Source organism: Neomonachus schauinslandi, chromosome 13, assembly GCF_002201575.2.
Source record: "Neomonachus schauinslandi chromosome 13, ASM220157v2, whole genome shotgun sequence".
Classification (NCBI taxonomy): Eukaryota; Metazoa; Chordata; class Mammalia; order Carnivora; family Phocidae; genus Neomonachus; species Neomonachus schauinslandi.
Genome location: NC_058415.1, coordinates 6,107,195 through 6,126,068, shown reverse-complemented (window position 1 = coordinate 6,126,068; position 18,874 = coordinate 6,107,195). Strand labels below are relative to the sequence as shown.

General features: G+C 43.6%; 1 protein-coding gene across 1 annotated transcript in view; it reads left to right on the top strand.

Annotated features, from left to right (window-relative positions):
* Positions 1–18,874, top strand: part of PDCD1LG2 (programmed cell death 1 ligand 2) — a 49,629-nt gene that overhangs the window by 28,907 nt on the left and 1,848 nt on the right. Inside the window, exons 4-6 of the mRNA XM_021694370.1 lie at positions 3,500–3,769; positions 10,772–10,906; positions 16,065–16,114. Coding sequence (XP_021550045.1) covers positions 3,500–3,769; positions 10,772–10,906; positions 16,065–16,114 — 455 coding nt within the window. The remainder of the gene's footprint in view (positions 1–3,499; positions 3,770–10,771; positions 10,907–16,064; positions 16,115–18,874) is intronic.

Genomic DNA, 18,874 nt, shown 5'->3' with positions numbered 1-18,874 from the left:
TTCAATCATCCTAACACCTCCTAATTCTTATCCTATTAAGGATAAGAATTATCATACCTGTTTATAAATGAGAAACTCGAGGGCTTTAAAGGTCATGTAACCAGCCCTTGGCTCAAGCCTAATCAAACCACATTCTTAACTACTACACTGCTCATATGTTGAGCAGACAATTACCAATGGGTTGAAGCTGCCAAGAGGCAGGCAAAGTTTGACTTGGCAGAAGGATGATCTTTCCAGTGAAAGTTTAACTTTCTAATTGTCTAATCATGGTGATGGCTCCTCCTGGCTGTAGGAGCTTCCATTTATAGATGTATTTAGCCAATAGTTAGTTATCTAGCAGCTTACCAATATCAGAAAAGAAGTATTAAGATAAAAAGGGACATTTCATCATGATAAAGAAGTCAATATGACAGGGGGGCATAAGAGTCCTAAATGTGTGTACATCTAACAACATAACTTCAAAACATATAAAACAAAAACTGACAGACCTAAAAGGAGAAATAGATCCACAATCCTATTTGGAGATTTCAACTCATCTCTATTCTAACAGGTAAAGTAAACAAAAAAGAAAATAGAAGACTTGTGTAAACACAGCCATCTTGGCCTGACACATGTAAAACTTACACCCAACAACTGCAGAGTAGGAAGTTAGACTAGTTTGAATTGTAAGATCACTTTCAGCTCTGAAATTCTAAAATTTACTCATCTCTTCCTAAGAATATCCCCCTTGGTCCAGCTTCTCCATTGTGTGTGGCTAATAATGATGCCTTTTCACCCACTTCCCAAATTGCACAAGGCTGTGGAGGCATGCAAGCTATGAGCTCCCATCCCTTCCCCCCAGCCTTGCTGGTTCTTTTCACTGAACATCTCTCTCATCTTCTCCCTCATTTATATATCCCAGGTTACAGCCTCAGCCTCCCTTCTGATTCTTGGCCCTCCTACCTCTGAAATCACCTCTCAACTTGGCCCCCAAGATCAGCTGCTTGTTCTGAGCTACCCTGCAGGAATGGGCCAGACCTTCATATGCAACACATTGCTCCTATGCATCTATTTGTTCTCCTCCTTCCCCTCCCCCCAAAGACCCCAGAGCTTACAGAAATAATCTACACTGTAATAGCATAAATGATCATAAGAGGACATCAAACCAAGGGAAAATAAGTGTAGATAAATAACAAAATGAGAGATTAGTGAGTCCTCAAAATGCATGCTTCGGAGATCCTGTTGAATTGCTAGAGGTAGATCAAAATTGGCTTCAAGGAGACTGGTAAGTCCAACCTGTTCAGGTCTCACTAGGCTGCTTCAAAACCTGATTCTCCTCATCTTCTATGAGTTCTGTGTGCCCCTAAGTCCCCGCCCTTCCTGTGTCTGTTGCTCCATCCCCAAACTTTTTGCAATTACATAGACAATCAACCTCTTATGATGATTCCAGTACAGAATTCAGAATAATATAGCCACGAAGGGCATGAGTTCAAGTCCCCCTCCCCACCTCAGATTCCAGCTGTTTCCTTATTTATAAAATAGGAATATGAATTTTGCCTACCTCCTAGGGTCCTTGAAGAGTTTAAATGAGGTAATACATGTTAAAGAGATAGAATCAGGTTTTAGAGCCACAGTCACCCCTGTTGCTCTCCAAGTCCTTGACCAAGTGAGCTATACACACAAGGATCAGTAGCCAAATGGGAAATGAACTCCATTTTTTAAATTAATAACCGGACGAGCACATGATTTTCTCCTTTCCCTTCTCCCAACTTCAGGGCTTCCCTGGTGGTTTACACTGGAGAACGTGACTTAGAATAAGGGCCTCTTTCTTCTTGCACCCTCATCTTAACTTAGAGTTCAGGTTTGCAGAACAGACCCTGAAGTTACTCATCTATCCAGCTTCATGGGTAAGAAAGTTCACCCCACCCACCCAGTCACAAGCAGCAGGTGGGACACTGTGAGCAGGGAGGATGTCAGTTTTTTTTTTTTAAAGATTTTATTTATTCATTTGAGAGAGAGAGAATGAGAGACAGAGAGCATGAGAGGGAGGAAGGTCAGAGGGAGAAGCAGACTCCCCGCCGAGCAGGGAGCCCGATGCGGGACTCGATCCCGGGACTCCAGGATCATGACCCGAGCCGAAGGCAGGCGCCCAACCAACTGAGCCACCCAGGCGCCCTCGAGGATGTCAGTTTTTTGAGGCAGGCCAGCCAGGAGGCCCAGCCGAGTATGCTTTACCACACGGAGGCAAGAACTTAAGAGAGCGCCGCGGATTGTGAACCGCGCTTCAAGACGCAGTCACCCAATCCAGTGAACCGTGATCCAGTGAGCATCTTTGGCTATAACTAATCAAGTTAACAACTCAAAACACAAAGGGAGGTGCTCAAGGGGCAAAAATTGTGGGAGGGTCCTGAACATTCCTTTCCCCTCCACAGTATGTAAAATCACAGGGCACGGAGCTTAGCACCTAGAAAACCCTTAGTACCTCGTACACATTTGATGTTTTCCACATGTCTGTTACCATGATTTTAATGTAAAATCGCTTTTCACAAAGGGTGTGCCTATTTATACTCCTCCCAACAATTTAAGAAAAAAATAGTTTCATCACCCCATGCCATGTATGCAATCCAAGTTTGTATCAAAATTCTGTTTCTTAAATATTTCCTACCTATTGAAAGCTAGTACTCATTTCCTCTTCCCTTCACCGAAAATCAACAGATTACTTTCCATACTCCCTGATATCTGCATGTTGTTAATATCTCTTTATTTTGGGCTATCATCTAAGATAATTGGGCAATTTGTCCTTGTGTCTTCCTATTTTCAATGTCACTTGTATTCATTTTAGATCTCAGTTTTCTAGAGGGCAGGGAGCCACATTTGATTAATTCACTCGGCATATACTACACAAAAGTGTGTGTGTGTGTATTTTGGACAGGAGAAGCAAGTAGTAGATATAGCCAATTCTTGACTACTTATAGACAGAATCTGGGTCTTTATTTTTTCTCCTAATCTCACAGAGAAGAAAGGAGAGGGGGAAATGGGAAAAGAATTTTCTCCTGTAGGAGAAGCACCAAATAAAACAAGAATGTGGGGGTGATCTAGTGATTTTATTTATTCTCCTCTTTTGTCTCCAGTCCTCAGCTGTGAGATAATTTACAATCATACAGGAAGCCGCAGAGTGTGGTGGGATAAAATGCTGTTGAGATTTGGAATCAAACTTCCAGTGTGCAGACATTGGCTCTCCCAGTTATTAGCCCTGTGAGTCTAGGCAAAATACTCAATCTCACTTCAGTTACCTCCAACAAAAATTGGGAATATCAACAATGCCTTTTTTGTTATAAGAATTAAATCATTCAGTGTAAATAGCGTGATACCTGAGACAAAAGAAATGTGTAAAAAATTAAAACCATTATTACTTCAGATTGATAATGATAATTGTATTCATTTCACATGGCATTGAGCACAAAGCCGTCTAGGAACCAGAAAAGAAAGACTTATTTCTTTTTCTTCTTGTATTATCCAGCTTCCTACAAGAAAATAAACACTCATTTACTTAGGATCCCGGGGGTAGATGAGGTAGAGCTCACCTGCCAGGCAGAAGGTTATCCACTGGCAGAAGTGACCTGGCCAAACATCAGTGTTCCTGCCAACACCAGCCACATCAAGACCTCTGAAGCCCTCTACCAGGTCACTAGTGTTCTGCGCCTAAAGCCACCCCCTGGCACGAACGTCAGCTGTGTGTTCTGGAATGCTAACGTGAAAGAACTTACTTCAGCCGTCATTGACCCTCATGGTAAGAGTGGGCCCCCCCTTCCTAACTCCATCAGTCAGGGTTTAGGCAGGAAATAGATGGCACACTCAGAGTGAGGATAGAGTGATAAAAGATCTATGTATGAAGGTGTGGTCAGGATTTAGAGAAGCTAGGAAAGCTATTGCAGGACCCTGGGGCTTCGACAGTCAGAGGAGCAGTTACCACTGTTGGAGTGGTTATTGAATGCTAGGAAAGGGAGCTGTAAGGAACGTGCCCCTTGACAGGAGTGGGGGCCTCCAGTAGAGGGATGCTGCCGTCTGCAGCAACTCTGATGGAAGCTGGGTAAATGAACTCCCCAAGCTCCTCCTCCTCCCACCCTCCAATCTCCTTATGGTACCTCCTATTGGCCGAAGCCACCTGGAAGTCGGAGAACAAGGGAGTCCACTGATGTGTTCCATAAAGGTCAACCTCTCAGAGCTCAGAGCACAGTGTGGAAGTGTAGAGAATGGATCTGAACAGGAAACAGAAAATATCCAGCACAAAAGCTAATCCTTGTGACTCAGGCACAGTGCAAGGAGTCAGCAGGACGAATATTACTTTGCTGGCTTTGCTGATAGTCAAGTGGTTATGGGTTTCCGAGGAAAACTGGCCTTTTGTAAAATCTTTTGGAGCCTTTCCTGATTATGCTGAGTCCCACCTTTAGAACTTCATACACCAGGACAATTTTTTTTATTTGCCAAATAAGAACATTTATTTGCCAAATAAGAGCAACTAACATCTAGTATCAAAAATCTTTCATAAGAGACAGGTCATTTTATCACCAAGCACATCATATGTTTCCTAGTGCTCCTATGATAAATTATTGCAAACTTTGTGGGCTTAAGACAGCATGAATTTATTAGCTTACACTTCTGAAAATCAGAAAACCTAAAGGGGCTTTGCTGGGTTCAAATTGTTGATAGGATGGCAGTAGCTCTAAGGGAGAGTTCCTTTTCTCATTTTTTCCAGCTTTTATAGGCCACCTGCATTCCTTGGCTCATGGTCCCTTCTTCCACCTGCAGAAACAGCAACTACATCCCTCAGACCTCTGCTTCTGTGTCATCACATCTTTAATTCACCTGCCTCCCTCTTCCACCTTGTAAGGACCCCTGTAATTACATTCCATTCCTTCCCCCAACCCAATAATTCAGGCTCATTTTCCCATTTCACGGTCCTGAATAGAATCACTTCTGCAAAATCCCTTTTCCCATGTGAGGTAACACATTCACAGGTTTCAGGGATTCAAACATGAACATCTTTGAGGGGAGTCAGTATTCTGCTACCATACCAGCAAAGGATATAATCTCTGAATAAAGGACAGTCCCTAGTACTGCTTAAATTTGACTTTATAGAAAATTTACTGTGTTGTCATTGTATTTCACTTTTTGCCCTTTGTCTTAGTTAGACAAAATAGAGCCTATAATAGGAGCTTGTAAGTATTTAGGTCATGACTTCAGGGAGCAGAAGGGAGAGGTTTAAGAGATTCAGACAGGGAAGAAGGAAAAGTAAATATAAGGGTACATTATCAAAGTTGTTGCTATTGGCAAAACAGGAGCTCAAATACCCAAGGACCACCTGGGAAGTGTACAGATGACCTCCCCAGATGCTCACTCAAAGCACATCAGGTGGTTTCACCCGTATAGATTGACAGTAGTGTCCAGAAGTGTACACCGCATCCCCCTGTGAGCTATCCATGCATGTGGGCTGAGTGAGATCCCCCCCCAGCATCTGCAGTGTCCGAATCATCCCAGGGCAGAAAGCAAAGTAGCCATTTGAGGTGAATGAAGTCCACCTAGACTTCTACCAAGCTGTGGCTGAAGTTAGAGGTGAAGCCAAAAGGCAGTGAGGCAAGACTGCAGCAGTCTGTCCCTTGCACTGCTCAAGCTCACCTACAACCTTACATTAAGTCCACTGTGACTAAGCCTTCAGGCTGGGAGGCAGCCATGATCTCTTCAAAAGATTTCATGTGCAAGAGTTCATAGAACAAGCTACAGTTCCTGCTGCTACAGTTGATCCCAAGCCATAACTGATAATTGAGATCTCTCTCATCCACTGTACATTCTAGATTTCCCTCACTCAACACTTCAGATGGAACGGTTTGCTTCCCTGGGGGTGGGGAGGAGACCTGGTGACTCTGACTTTCAGGCCTGAGAGAACTGAGCCTTTAGTTGCCTTGCCCTGAACAGACTGAGTTGTCGCAATTACCTTTTCATTGTTATTACTGAGCATGGAAGTCACGCAAATCAGATAATCACATGGTGAGAAAGGGGAGCTGACTGGAGCCCAGGAACCATGTCAGGGGCTAGTGGCATGGATACAACTCTGGGAAGGATGGGTAAACCTAGGCTGAAAAATCTCTAACTGCACAACGATCTGTCTCTTTGCCAGCTGCATTTATGAGTGAAATCCTAGAAGATCCTGAACTGATGCAGACCCACAGGCCCCGCCCATGACTGTTGACTATGCATTCAGCTATGTTGGCTTCCATGGAAAGAAGGGCCACATGACTTCATTTGTAACTTTTCACTAGTTCAAGGTTTCCAGAGGAATGGCCAGTGTGCCCTTCCACTTCTCTACCACAAAGAAAAAAGTACTGATGAAATCAGTGGGGCAAAGTGGAGATACTAGTTATTTCTAAATTCATCTTACCCAGGCCCCTATTTCCCTGACCCTTCTGGAAAACCACATTTCATCCAAAGTACTGGCTTGCACTTAACCAGGCAGGAGATTCCACACAGCAAAGGACAGTTAAGTAAGCAATTCCAAGAAAAAGAAATTCCCCTGTGATTGTTAGCATTTAAATGCCTCTAAAGCTCTAGTATGAGTTAGTTATAGCTCAGTTTTCATTAAGGGACAAGTCTGAGGATCTTCACTGTGATAAAAAGAGAGACGGAGAATGTTGGAAGACCAACTTGCCTAATTCACTATTTTTACTCAAAGTTGACCCTAAAAATGAGGTGTTTCTAATGGCTTCATTTCTAACAAGATTCTTAGAGTTGTATCCATGCAACTCCCCCCCGGCATGGTTCCTGGGCTCCAGTCAGCTCGCCTTCCTCACCACGTGCTCTCTGAACTTGCTTGCACGTCTCTCACCTCCATGATTTCTTTGTTCAGGCAGTTTCTCCCACATAAAATATAATCACCCTCTTCACCATCTTCAAGCCCACCCTCTCTCCAGAGCAGCTTAGATAACTCCAGGGCACAAGAGGTCTTTACCTTATCTCTCCTCCTAAGACTGATTACATGCACCATAACTTTGTTTGCCTGTGACTGTACATGTCTTTTATCTTTCATTGCTGTTTTATTTTCCATGTATTTGAATTGTTCACATGGGTCTTCTTTATACCCAGACTAAAGCAAAAACAGAGCAGTCTGCCCTGTACTAAGTGCTCAATAAATGACAGATTAGTGGGTTGGAGGATTAGTCTTGATAATCCCAGTCCCATTATCCCAGCTGCCAGACTGTATGGGCAGCCAGGTCTCAGCAATCAAATGATCCCCTAGTTTGTGGTCCAAATACCAGCAACAAGAGACCAAAGTCACACATCCTCCCATGGTTCCTTACTTCTATTTCTCCAAGGGATTTTTTTTTTAAGATTTTATTTATTTATTTGAGAGAGAGAGAATGAGAGACAGAGAGCCATGAGAGGGAGGAGGGTCAGAGGGAGAAGCAGACTCCCCGCCGAGCCGGGAGCCCGATGTGGGACTCGATCCCGGGACTCCAGGATCATGACCTGAGCCGAAGGCAGTTGCTTAACCGACTGAGCCACCCAGGTGCCCTATTTTTAATTTTTTAAAATTTAATTTAATTTAATTTTTTTAAGATTTTATTTATTTATTTGAGAGCGAGAATGAGAGAGAGAGAGAGAGCACATGAGAGGGGGAGGGTCAGAGGGAGAAGCAGACTCCCCACTGAGCGGGGAGCCCGATGCAGGACTCGATCCCGGGACTCCAGGATCATGACCTGAGCCGAAGGCAGTCGCCCAACCGACTGAACCACCCAGGCGCCCTCTCAAAGGGATTTTTAAGATGCTTTATGACTCTCTCCTTTCTACTCATTCTCATCGTTGACCTGCTCCTTGCTGACTTCTGTGACCCACCACAAACTTCTCCAGAAGTCAGTGAATGAAGCAAATACAGCAATGAGAGTCTGGTGGTGGGAAGTGCTCCAGTGGCTTGAGGATGTGACTGAACATCCTAACTTTTAACTAGAAATGAAAGGTCAATGAGACCATTTGCTTTTTGCAACAAGGGTTCTTGTTCTTGGCCAGTTGTTGCATTTTCACGAGGAAATGTACTGAAATTGGAGACAGGAGATAACTCTAACAACATTCTTGTGGGGTGGGAAGTGAAGCCCACCCAAGAGACCTGGAGGGGACTCTCTGACAGTGGTCAAGAGCATGGGCTCTGAAGTCAAACTGACTTGATCTTAAATAGTTTTTTTTTTTTTTTAAGATTTTATTTATTTATTTGACAGAGAGAGGGAGAGAGCACAAGTAGGGGGAACAGTAGAAGGAGAGAGAGAAGCAGGCTCCCCGCCAAGCAGGGAGCCCAACGTGGGGCTCGATCCCAGGACCCTGGGATCATGACCTGAGCCGAAGGCAGACGCTAAACCATCTGAGCCACCCAGGCGCCCCTGACTTGATCTTTAAATCCTCTCTCTACTACTACTAGCTTTGAGAACATGAACATATAATGAGACATCCTAGAACCTGGTCTCACATTTGTAGAATAAGGGTAAATAATGATAGATACATTAGAGCATGATTGTGGGGATTGAATGAAACATGCTTGCAAAGTCCTCAGCACTCAGAAAGCATGGAAATGGGGAAAAATATCATGCCTCTAGCAAGAGTGCATGGGACTGTGGCAAGGATAAAACATGGTTTTCCCATTGCATCATCATATCATTGTTAAGTAACATGTAATTATTATAAAACAATCTATAAGAATATAAGGATCTAGACTAAACTGCCATAACAGAGAGACCTCAAAATACAACTCCAACAAGACAGAAGCATATTTTTCTCTTATGTAATGTTCAGAGATAGAAGGTGATTCAGAGCAGGGAAATATCTCTATTCTGTTCTTTCTGGGTTCTTTCCATCTTGTTGCTCCCTCATTCTGTAGAATGTTGTCTCTGTTGAATTGTCAAAGCTGGATGACTACTACATCCATGTTTCAGAAAAGGAAAAGAGTGGTGGAAGACATATCCAATGTCTTAAGGCCAAGACTCAGAAGACCCATGACTTGAAATTAGTTTTCATGGTTGGTCACACCTAACCGCAGGGGAGGCTCCAAAATGTAGTCTTGAGAAGCCATGTGTCCAGCTAATGCCCTAACAGGGAAGAAAGGGAAAATGGATTTAAGGGATAAGCATCAGTCTGCCACAAGGTAACTAAGGACAGGGAGGATGGGGCCAGGTAGACTAGGTACACAGATAATTAATTAAGCCCCCCAAATCCTTATTGACATCTTTAATGTAGATGGTACTTGGCTCTATAGGGGATTTAGAGTTGACTTAGGTGAAGTCTTTGCACTCCAAATACTTACAGGCTAAACGGACCAGTGTTCATCGTTAGAAAGTCTTCAGGGATGAGTAGAGCTTCTGTACATGGAAGGAGCTGTGAAGGAACCTGCAAAGGACACGACAGGTTTGCACAGAGGTGTTGAGGTAGGGATTTCTCCTGTTGTGAGGACGCTGAAGGTCCCAGGGCTCCTTGACTCACAGCGCTACTGCGGTGGTGCTTAATAAGCACTTCCTCAAAGTAAAGGAGCAGTTGTAGTCAGTGTGGGCTACCCAATGTGTAGATGAGCCAGGCTTCTGAATCCTTTCTTCCTTACTGCTCACCACACTGTTTTCAGTAGAGACAAATATCTGTGGGGCCTGAGCTTTGGATCAAACAGATCCAGGCTTGCAATCCTGGCTCTGTCCCTTCTTTAGCAGTGATAACCTCAGATAGATTATTTAGCATCACTGAGCCTTACTTCTTGAACTCTAAAATGAGGGGCTCAGATTAAATTATGTCTGATTTCTTCTCTGCTAAAACAATCTATGATTCTCAAACGGCATTGAGATGGTGGGAGGGAAGGCAGTTGGCAGGACCGAGCCCTTCCTCCCGAGCAATTTTGCCAGGTTTTTCCTGGACCAGGCTCTTGTGTTTATTCTGTATAAGTTACTCCATGGGGCAAATTCAGGCTTTTGGAAAGGGCACAGTTTACTTTGGGTACTCTTCTACCTCCTATTATGAAGCCCCCTCCAGCCCTCCCCATTGTCAGTCTGGAGCCCTTATTCTAACCTATAGATACCCAGAGCTCTCTTCTACAAGGCCTTCCCCTGTCTCCAAAATTGCTCCTCTCATCCACGTCTCTACTAAACTCACCTTTTCTTCAGTGCCAGAACACTGATTAGCTGAGCCAAGGAAAGGGCTCGTCATAGTAATTCATACTAAGGTATGAACGACTGGATTTTGTATGTTAACACTATCTACAATATCGTATTTTTCCAAAACGATCCTGTTAGTCCTTGAAATTGAATGACTATTGGCATGGATTCTGAGCACTGCGAGTGCTTGACAGTAGAGGGAGAAGACATGTTTGAATTGAGGGACTAACCTACTAGACAGAAAAATGATGATGATGATGATGGTAATAGATAGACAGATAGGTGTATCAGAATGATGAAAAACACGGAATCTGGAACCAGACAGCCTAGATTATATCTCAGCTCTCTCTCTTACTGTGTAACTTTGGGAAAGTTTCCTAGACACTCTGCACCTCATTTTCTTCACCAGTGAAATGAGGGTCATTGCAAATCCTGCCACATAGGGTGGATGTAGGAAGTAAACGAGCTAGTACATCCAGCACACATAGATCAGTACCTGGCATGGAATAAATGCTCGCCGTACGTTGGCTGTGTTGGTTGTAACCTATTCAGATGGCCAACTTGTTGGTTTACCTCTAAGCTACCAGGTAATGGGATTCTGGTGCTTTTCTTTCATCCAGGTGGCAAAGAACTTGACACCTCTTCAAATCGGCTACTTCATGTTTTCATCCCTTCCTTCATCATTACTTTGATGTTCGTAGCTGCAATGATAGGCCTAAGAAAACAGCTCTTCCAAAAGCTTTCCTTTAGAAAAGGTAAGTGAGTTTTATTCAAGGTAACCAAACAGACTGGGTGTCTGCAGTGTGAGGCTCTGCTTTGCTCCAGTGGCCTACAGCTTCCCAGTTTCATATGAATCTCCTCAGGGCTTGTGCATCGCTTTGGGCTCAGGGGGCTCATCCAGAAGATTTTTCCCCAGAAGAAAATGGCTCTAGTTTTCAGTGAGCTGAAATCCTCATACTGAGTATTTTAAAAGGAATGTTTTGTTCCTGTGCTAAAATAGTTTGCTTTGTTCTTTCAGCCAAGAAGTGTCATTAGCCTCATGAGATCAGTGTTACTTTGGCAATGCAGATGGCTATGTGGTCAGAGTTCATGGGTGAGAGGATACCAAGATCACCACAGAGGATTCCTTCGGTTCTCATCCCTCATTTCCCCAGTCTGGGTGTTAGCTGGGCTGAGCCTTCCCCCCAACCCCCAGGAATCTGAATCACCTGGTTCACAAGGAAAGGAGAAAAGTGTGTGAGGCCATTTGGGGAAAGGAAGAGCACCTGTTTTGATGGTGCCCTGAAGACTTCCAGCAGGTCCCCAGGAGTCCCTCCTCATCCTGTCCTGTTGTCACCCACCCACTCCTGTTGTGCAAATTTTGAACCCTGGCCACAATATCTGCAGACTGTCTAGTGCTTTCCTAAACTGTTCCTTTGTCAGCACCCAATGAGCTCCTAGATGAAAGAAAGTCTACACATGGCCTTGTCTATAGAAAAGAAATGACATGTGGGAATAATTCAGTAAGAATTTGGGGTGGCCACTCTTTGAGAATTGGGGGGCTTTTAGGTGGTTGTCATGCTACATTTACAGTCTAACTTCTGTATTCTCTTCTGCCATAAGATATTATCATGCTCTGTTTGTCCATTGCCCTATGTATGCATCAACTTGGCTGCTCGCCACAAAACCCTCTACTATAAAATCCAAGGAATTATTGTCAACAGTAAGGGAGGGTGAGGGCTGAAGAGGGAGGAAGACGTGAAGAAGGGAGGGAGGAAAAGAGGAAGAAGGGGAAAAGAAAAAGAAATGAAGTCCATTATCATATGGTTTCGCTTGTTTGTGGAACATAAGGAATAGCATGGAGGACATTAAGGGGAGGAAGGGAAAAATGAAGGGGGTGGAAATCAGAGGGGGAGATGAACCATGAGAGACTATGGACTCTGAGAAACAAACTGAGGGTTCTAGAGGGTCCGAGGTGGGGGGATGGGTTAGCCTGGTGATGGGTATTAAGGGGGGCACGCTCTGCATGGAGCACGGGGTGTTATACGCAAACAATGAATCATGGAACACTACATCAAAAACTAATGATGTACTGTATGGTGACTAACATAACATAACAAAAAAAAAAGAGAGAGAAATGATAGAAATGGAGAAGAAGGGCATCTCACCATAAAGGAGGACTTACAGCATCTGATAGAACTTTAACTAAACAGGATCACTTCTGCAAGTCTGTGACCTCAGAGAGCCATGGCAGGTGCCCCTCATTAGAATCTTATCTTCTGCCATCTTCTTTTACCTCCCCCAAACACACCCCTCAGAAACAGATCTATACCTAGTTCCAGGCCTGGAGCCTGAGAATCCTTTAGTCACCTCAGAAATGAGCAAGAGTTTTCTGTCCTACTCTCTTTGGAAGAATGAAATGCAGTCACACTCACAGGTAGAGCAGAAAAAATTCTTCCCCTCATCCTTCATCCCTGTCTCAAGGGTGAATGAGGATATCTGTAGTTCCAAGCCGGATGCAAGGCTCGGATACCAACTGTGGTGGGAGACACTTGTTGCTAATGAGAGTTAAGTGAATAAATTTGCAAATGATTCCCTTTTTGTTTTTAATGAGCCAGAGTGAAATCATGGCTGCCTATATAATACCTACCCTCCACCCCCACCCTGCAACTCACACGCACTGGGATCTGCTTTCTCTCATGGGAGGTACTTGGACACACATGTGGAAATGCATCTGCCATGCACACAGACTCGTGTCATGGAAGAGGGTTGAGAATGGCTGACACTGTGAATAGAGCTTCAAGCCAGGGTCAGAAGGCTAGTTCTGCACCCGATGCTGCCATATATTGGCTCTGTGATCTTGTATGAATTACCTAACTTCTTTGAGATGGTTTTTCTACCTGTAAAATGGGAAGTGACATGAGAATGAGCACTTCACAGCTTATTGACCCAACCTCACTGTCACTACCAGAGTTCACCTGGACTAGAACAGGACCTTCCCGCCTGTCACCCTGCATCTACTCTTGCCACGTCTGAGATGATCTATTTTCACTTTTAGCTGGAACAGGCTTTTAAATTCTACCAGTCTACCATGTCTCCATGATTGGACCTCCTCCATGGCTTCCTTCAATTCTGAGTTTTCTCATATAGCGTTTGCTCTTTTTTTTTTTATCGGTATCTTTTATTTTTAGTAATTTTGTTCAGCATCAATTTTTTTATTAACATATAATGTATTATTGGTTTCAGAGGTACAGATCTGTGATTCATCAGTCTTATATAACACCCAGTGCTCATTACATCACGTGCCCTCCTTAATGTCCATCACCCAGTAACCCCATCCCCCAACCCCCTTCCCTCCGGCAACCCTCAGCATTTGCTCTTCTTTTTTTTTTTTTTATTAAAGATTTTATTTATTTAACTGAGACAGAGAGAATGAGAGAGACAGAGAGCACATGAGAGGAGGGAGGGTCAGAGGGAGAAGCAGGCTCCCCGCCGAGCAGGGAGCCTGATGCGGGACTCGATCCCGGGACTCCAGGATCATGACCTGAGCCGAAGGCAGTCACTTAACCAACTGAGCCACCCAGGCGCCCAGCATTTGCTCTTCTTAAAGTACTTCCTTCTCCTTGTTCACCTAAGTTCGTCATCCTTTAAATCTCAGTGAAGCTGCCACTTCATCAAGCCTCCCCTGATTCTGCCCCCTCATCACACCCATTACAGCAAATCCCCTTGTGGAGATGCTTCCACGGCACCTACTTCTTCTTTCAATACACTCAGCACACACTTATATATCTAGGACCTGTTTTAATACCTTGGGCTCCAAATGTAATTGCCTCCCTTTTGATTTTCCAGTTAATTTCTTGAGCACCCACCTGCCCATCTTAGCCAGAAGTCCAATGTCTCCCTCTTACAGCTTCTACTTCCCCACCTCAAGAGCTGATGAAGCCGAAGGGGCTTCCTGCTTTAACCACTGCTGCACCCAGCCAGCCTACTCAGCTCAAGGCCTTCATGTTAAGCTGGGGAAGCCAGTCCTAACTTCCTTCTCTTGAGTTCCTCTTAGGGCCAGTGCTGTCCTGAACTTCTCAATCTATCTGAGAGAGTCAAGTAAAGGGGTGGCAATCTCAGCCCCTTTCTGTCCAGAAGGCTTCTTTGCTCCTAAACACATTTACCCACCTATGTCTCAGCAACCAGCTCTGTACACCATGATGCATGAGGAGGGCAGGCCTGTCAGTCCATAAAAGGTTCTGCCTACCATCTCTGCCTAAGAGGAGCCCTCAACAGTTCAGGGCTCCTGGTGACTTACTAGGTTCTGGAGAAGAATCTGGCAACTTCTGTTGTAAAAATAATGTCAAGTTCTGTTTCATGAGCATAAGGTCTGTGTTTCTCTTATTCACTAATACATGTCCATTGTCTGAAACATTACCTGGCATATGTAGATGTTCAATAAAATTTTACACATCAAACCTACTATATGCAGTACCCATGTTAACCTGCTCTGTATGATATAATAGCCATACGTTGTTATTTAAGTTTAAATTAAATAGAAATTCAATTCCTTGGTCACATTTTAAGTGCTTACACCTTGTTAGCACTCAATAGTGACATTGGGTTAGAGGCCACTGCACTGGACAGAGTAGATATACAATATTTCTACCTTTGCAGAAAATTCTGTTGGACAGCACTGGGCTAGACCCTTTACAAACTCCTTTTCAGTTCATTTTACAAAAACTGCTTGAGGCAAGGAGTAGTGTCTATATTGCAGATGAAGAAACGGAGGTTCAGAAAGTGTTCCTAAAGTCATATAGCTGGGGTTTGAACACAGGTCTGTCTGACACTGAAATGTGTGGACTTTTTGTTACCAAAGTGTTTAAGAAAAAATTGGCCCAATCTGAATAAGTATTATTTTGGGCAATGGAAGGAGAGAGTCTCCACCCAAAAGAACTGAGTTTCTAAATGTTTGCACTAGATCTCTATAATTGTCTCATTGGGGGCTGGTAAGCAATAGGTCACCTACCACCACTAACCCATGGACTCTCCACTTTGAATGGCACTGCCTTAAAAGACTGAGCCAAGACTTTACAGGGATATAAACCAAAGCCCAAATATGTTGGCCAATGGTTGCATAAGAACCACAGAATGGCACCACCAACCCCAAGCATTAGAGAGGATTGCCCTGAAACTCCGCCATGCAAGGGCAATTTCTACGGGTTCACTCTTAGGCTTCTTTCATATGTGAATCCTCTTAGAGGAGATGGCAATGCTAGATGGAGGCCCTCAAAGTCCAGGCCAAGGTCAGTATTGTCATGAGGGAGTTCCTAAAAATCTGGTGGACAAAGCAAAGGCAGAATTAGGGATGCACTGAGTTCAGAAACCCAGGCAACTGCAGGACATGGGCATCAAGCTCTGGAAGAAAATCAGATTGGGGGGAGCATGTGACGTTCACGGTTGAAAAAGATGAAACCAGGGGAACAGTGGTGAGCAGCATCCTATTATGTGAACTTGTGCTTCTACTCCCCAAGTTGCTTTGAAGAGTATCTGTCATATACATCCTAGTGTAAATTAATTGATGAGACCTCTTGCTCTGTGTAGGGCAGACAGGAGGGAAGTGGCAGTCAAGAGCAAAGCAGAAAATGGAGAGAGAATTCTGAAGCTGGATGTTTCCTGGGCTGAATACCCAAATTAGCAGTCCCTCAGCCTTTGAGTACCTGGGACCAGAGGCTGAGAAAGGAATGGAAAGTAGAGGACTGCTTTGCAATTTTCACCTAAGGGTACAGTTTTACTCTATCATTCAGCCTGAGGTCTCAAGCCACAGTGTACATTTGGACTTCTATACATGTGATTTATTGGATTAACTTTTTGTTCTGCCATCTTTTAGTCTAGAAACAGAAGACTTTTCTCGTTAATCTTATCCCATCACTGGGGATTTCTCTTTTTCAGACACAACAAAAAAATCTGACGCCACCGTAAGGAGGGAAGTGGACAGAGCTGTGAGTAGTCATGATTTTTCTTACCTTTTTCTCTCCCAGCTTGAATTAAGAAATAGCCCCTGTTCTATGAATGCACAAAGGGCAACTGAATAGTTTCCACCTGTACAGAATCTTCCTGTTGAGTGGCATTTCAGCTAGCTGCTGTTGTAAGCTTATGTTGTTCCGACCTTTCTTGGGAGAAAAAAGGTGTCTGCTGCACAGTCACAGAAGAGTCGTATAGCCTTTGGTCTGTCTCTATTCCTAAGGACTCCTGCATAGGACATCTGGGCTCCCATACTTAGAAACATGGTTAACACTTAACAGCAAGGCAAGATATTCAACTGTGAAGCAATCAACAGCTCATGGTTTTGCAACAATTACTAAGTACATTGCTGGCGGCTGTGGGTCAAGGTTGCAATGCTCCGGGGAGTAGAAGTCTCTTCAGGAGGCTGGCACGCTTGGAGCTAGAATTTGTAGAAAAAGATGTGATGTGGAGGTCAGGAGAATTGGGGTTGCTAAAATCATTCAGGCTGGTTGGATGAAAAGCTTAGACCTTGGAGAAATCGTGTTTTGGGACCCACAGGCCTGGGTCAGAGTGCACAAAGAGTATTTCTAGCTTTCTTGAGAAAGCCACCTTTCCTTTTGTAACCTAGGAATCACGTGGTGTGACACATGAATTCATGAGTTCACCATAATTATAGGCAATTCACAGAAATTTCTAAATAACTTTGTTATCAGCTGCTCAAAATATTCAGAACTGGTCATTTTAGAATTCTGCTGAATATATCTGTAAAATTCCAGAGACACCAACTGTAAAAACAACTCTAGAAAGCCTTCAATACCAGGGTCTGCATCTGGCTAATACAGAACACATGGCAACTCATAAGCACACAGTATGACTGGAAGGAATGAAGTTAGGCCCTGCACCCTCCCACCTCCCACCACCTCCCTGAGAGCCACTTGTGAAAATACATCCTGGTAACACAATACTCATCCCTGGGCACAGAACCAAGGAACAGATGCAGCTCAGGCCTGGACTATTCTTGAGGTCCAGTTATGCTGTGTTTCTCTGAATCAGCAATGAGATTTTCTTAACTAGGAAAAGCTTCAGATTAATGTTGGCTCTCCTAATTGAAACATCTGTTTCTTGAGAAACAAAACTCATGTGTTCCTATAGATCGGTCCACTTGGTCTACAGGTGAGTTTCAATGGGAGCGGCCTCAGCATTTGTCTGAGTTTCATGAGCTCTAGTCTCTATATAAGTGTCTCCTTCAACTGCTCAGCATGAGGAAGACATAGTGAAAGGCTTGAGAGCAGAGGTGGTAAACTCAGATGCCCACAGGGCCAGGCAGGTGCTGAAATGAGTAGAAAGGACATTCTATAACTGGATCAGGAATGGTAACAAATTGGAGGGCATATTCCCTGTCAATTTAGCACTAGCCTAAAGCTGTCAGAGAAGATGGAAATCCAGATTTTTATATAAAATGTCTTGGTTATTAAATGTTACCCGAAAGTATTTCAGATACCAAAGCAAATAAAATATGTCCATAGGCTAATTGAGCTTATCAGTGACCATATGTAGCCTCTGTCCTGGAGAGAAAGTATTGTCCAAAAAGAGATTAGAGTCTGAGTAACGAAGGCAGAACCGTCTCTCTGAGGACCTGAGGAATGCTCAAAGGCTTGCAACCATTCTAAATGTCCCATCCTATGGCCCCCATGTGGTCTGAATATTGTTTAAATAGAGTGATTTCTTTGGATTAACAGGGTATCACAACCATTTTTATTTTTTAAAGATTTTATTTATTTATTTGACAGAGAGAGAGATAGCAACAACAGGAACACAAGCAGGGGGAGTGGGAGAGGGAGAAGCAGGCTTCCCGCTGAGCAGGGAGCCTGATGCGGGGCTCGATCCCAGGACCCTGGGATCATGACCTGAGCCGAAGGCAGACGCGTAACGACTGAGCCACCCAGGCGCCCCTCACAACCATTTTTAAACAATACATCTCCTTATAAACAGAAAAATCTCATACCCTTTTTTAGTGGTATCTGAAATTCAAAATAAAGTAAATATCTTGGCCAAAAGTCAAATTAAAGAAATTAGACTAATTATCTTTCCCCCCCTAGCAATTATATATAGTTACCCTTTGTACCTTCCAACCTGGGAAAGGGAGAGTCAAGGAGGTGAGAGAATGATGCTCCTCTTCTCTCTTCCTCATCCCCCTGGCACTTACCTTAGAATATATGGCATGCTGTAAAGAGGTCAGGACCACTTAGGTATATATCACAGAGGACTCACATAGGAATGTTCCTGGTACTATTATTTACAAGAGCAACAAATTAGAAATAATCAAATGTGAATCAACAGGAGAACAAGTGTATAGGAAGTATATATAGCAACTAAAATGAAAGCACAAAAACTGGATGTCTTTCTGAGATGGACAACTTTGAAAAATATAATTTTGAGAGGAAAGATAGATTTCAGAAAGATATAGGCAATATGTTGGCAATTACAGAGTTTAAAAACATGCAAAGAACCTCTACGTAGTGTTTATGCAGTATGTGATGTAAAAGTACAAAACAGCATGGAAATTATAAACACCAAATTTAACCTCTTCAACTGGGTGGTGGGCACGCAAATGTTGATGATATTATTTTGGGTGTGGGGATGCAGATGTTGACGATATTATTCTGGGGGTTGGGCACACAGATGATATTATTCTGGGTGGTGGGCACACAGATGTTGATATTGTTCTGGGGGGTTGGTATGCAGATGTTGATATT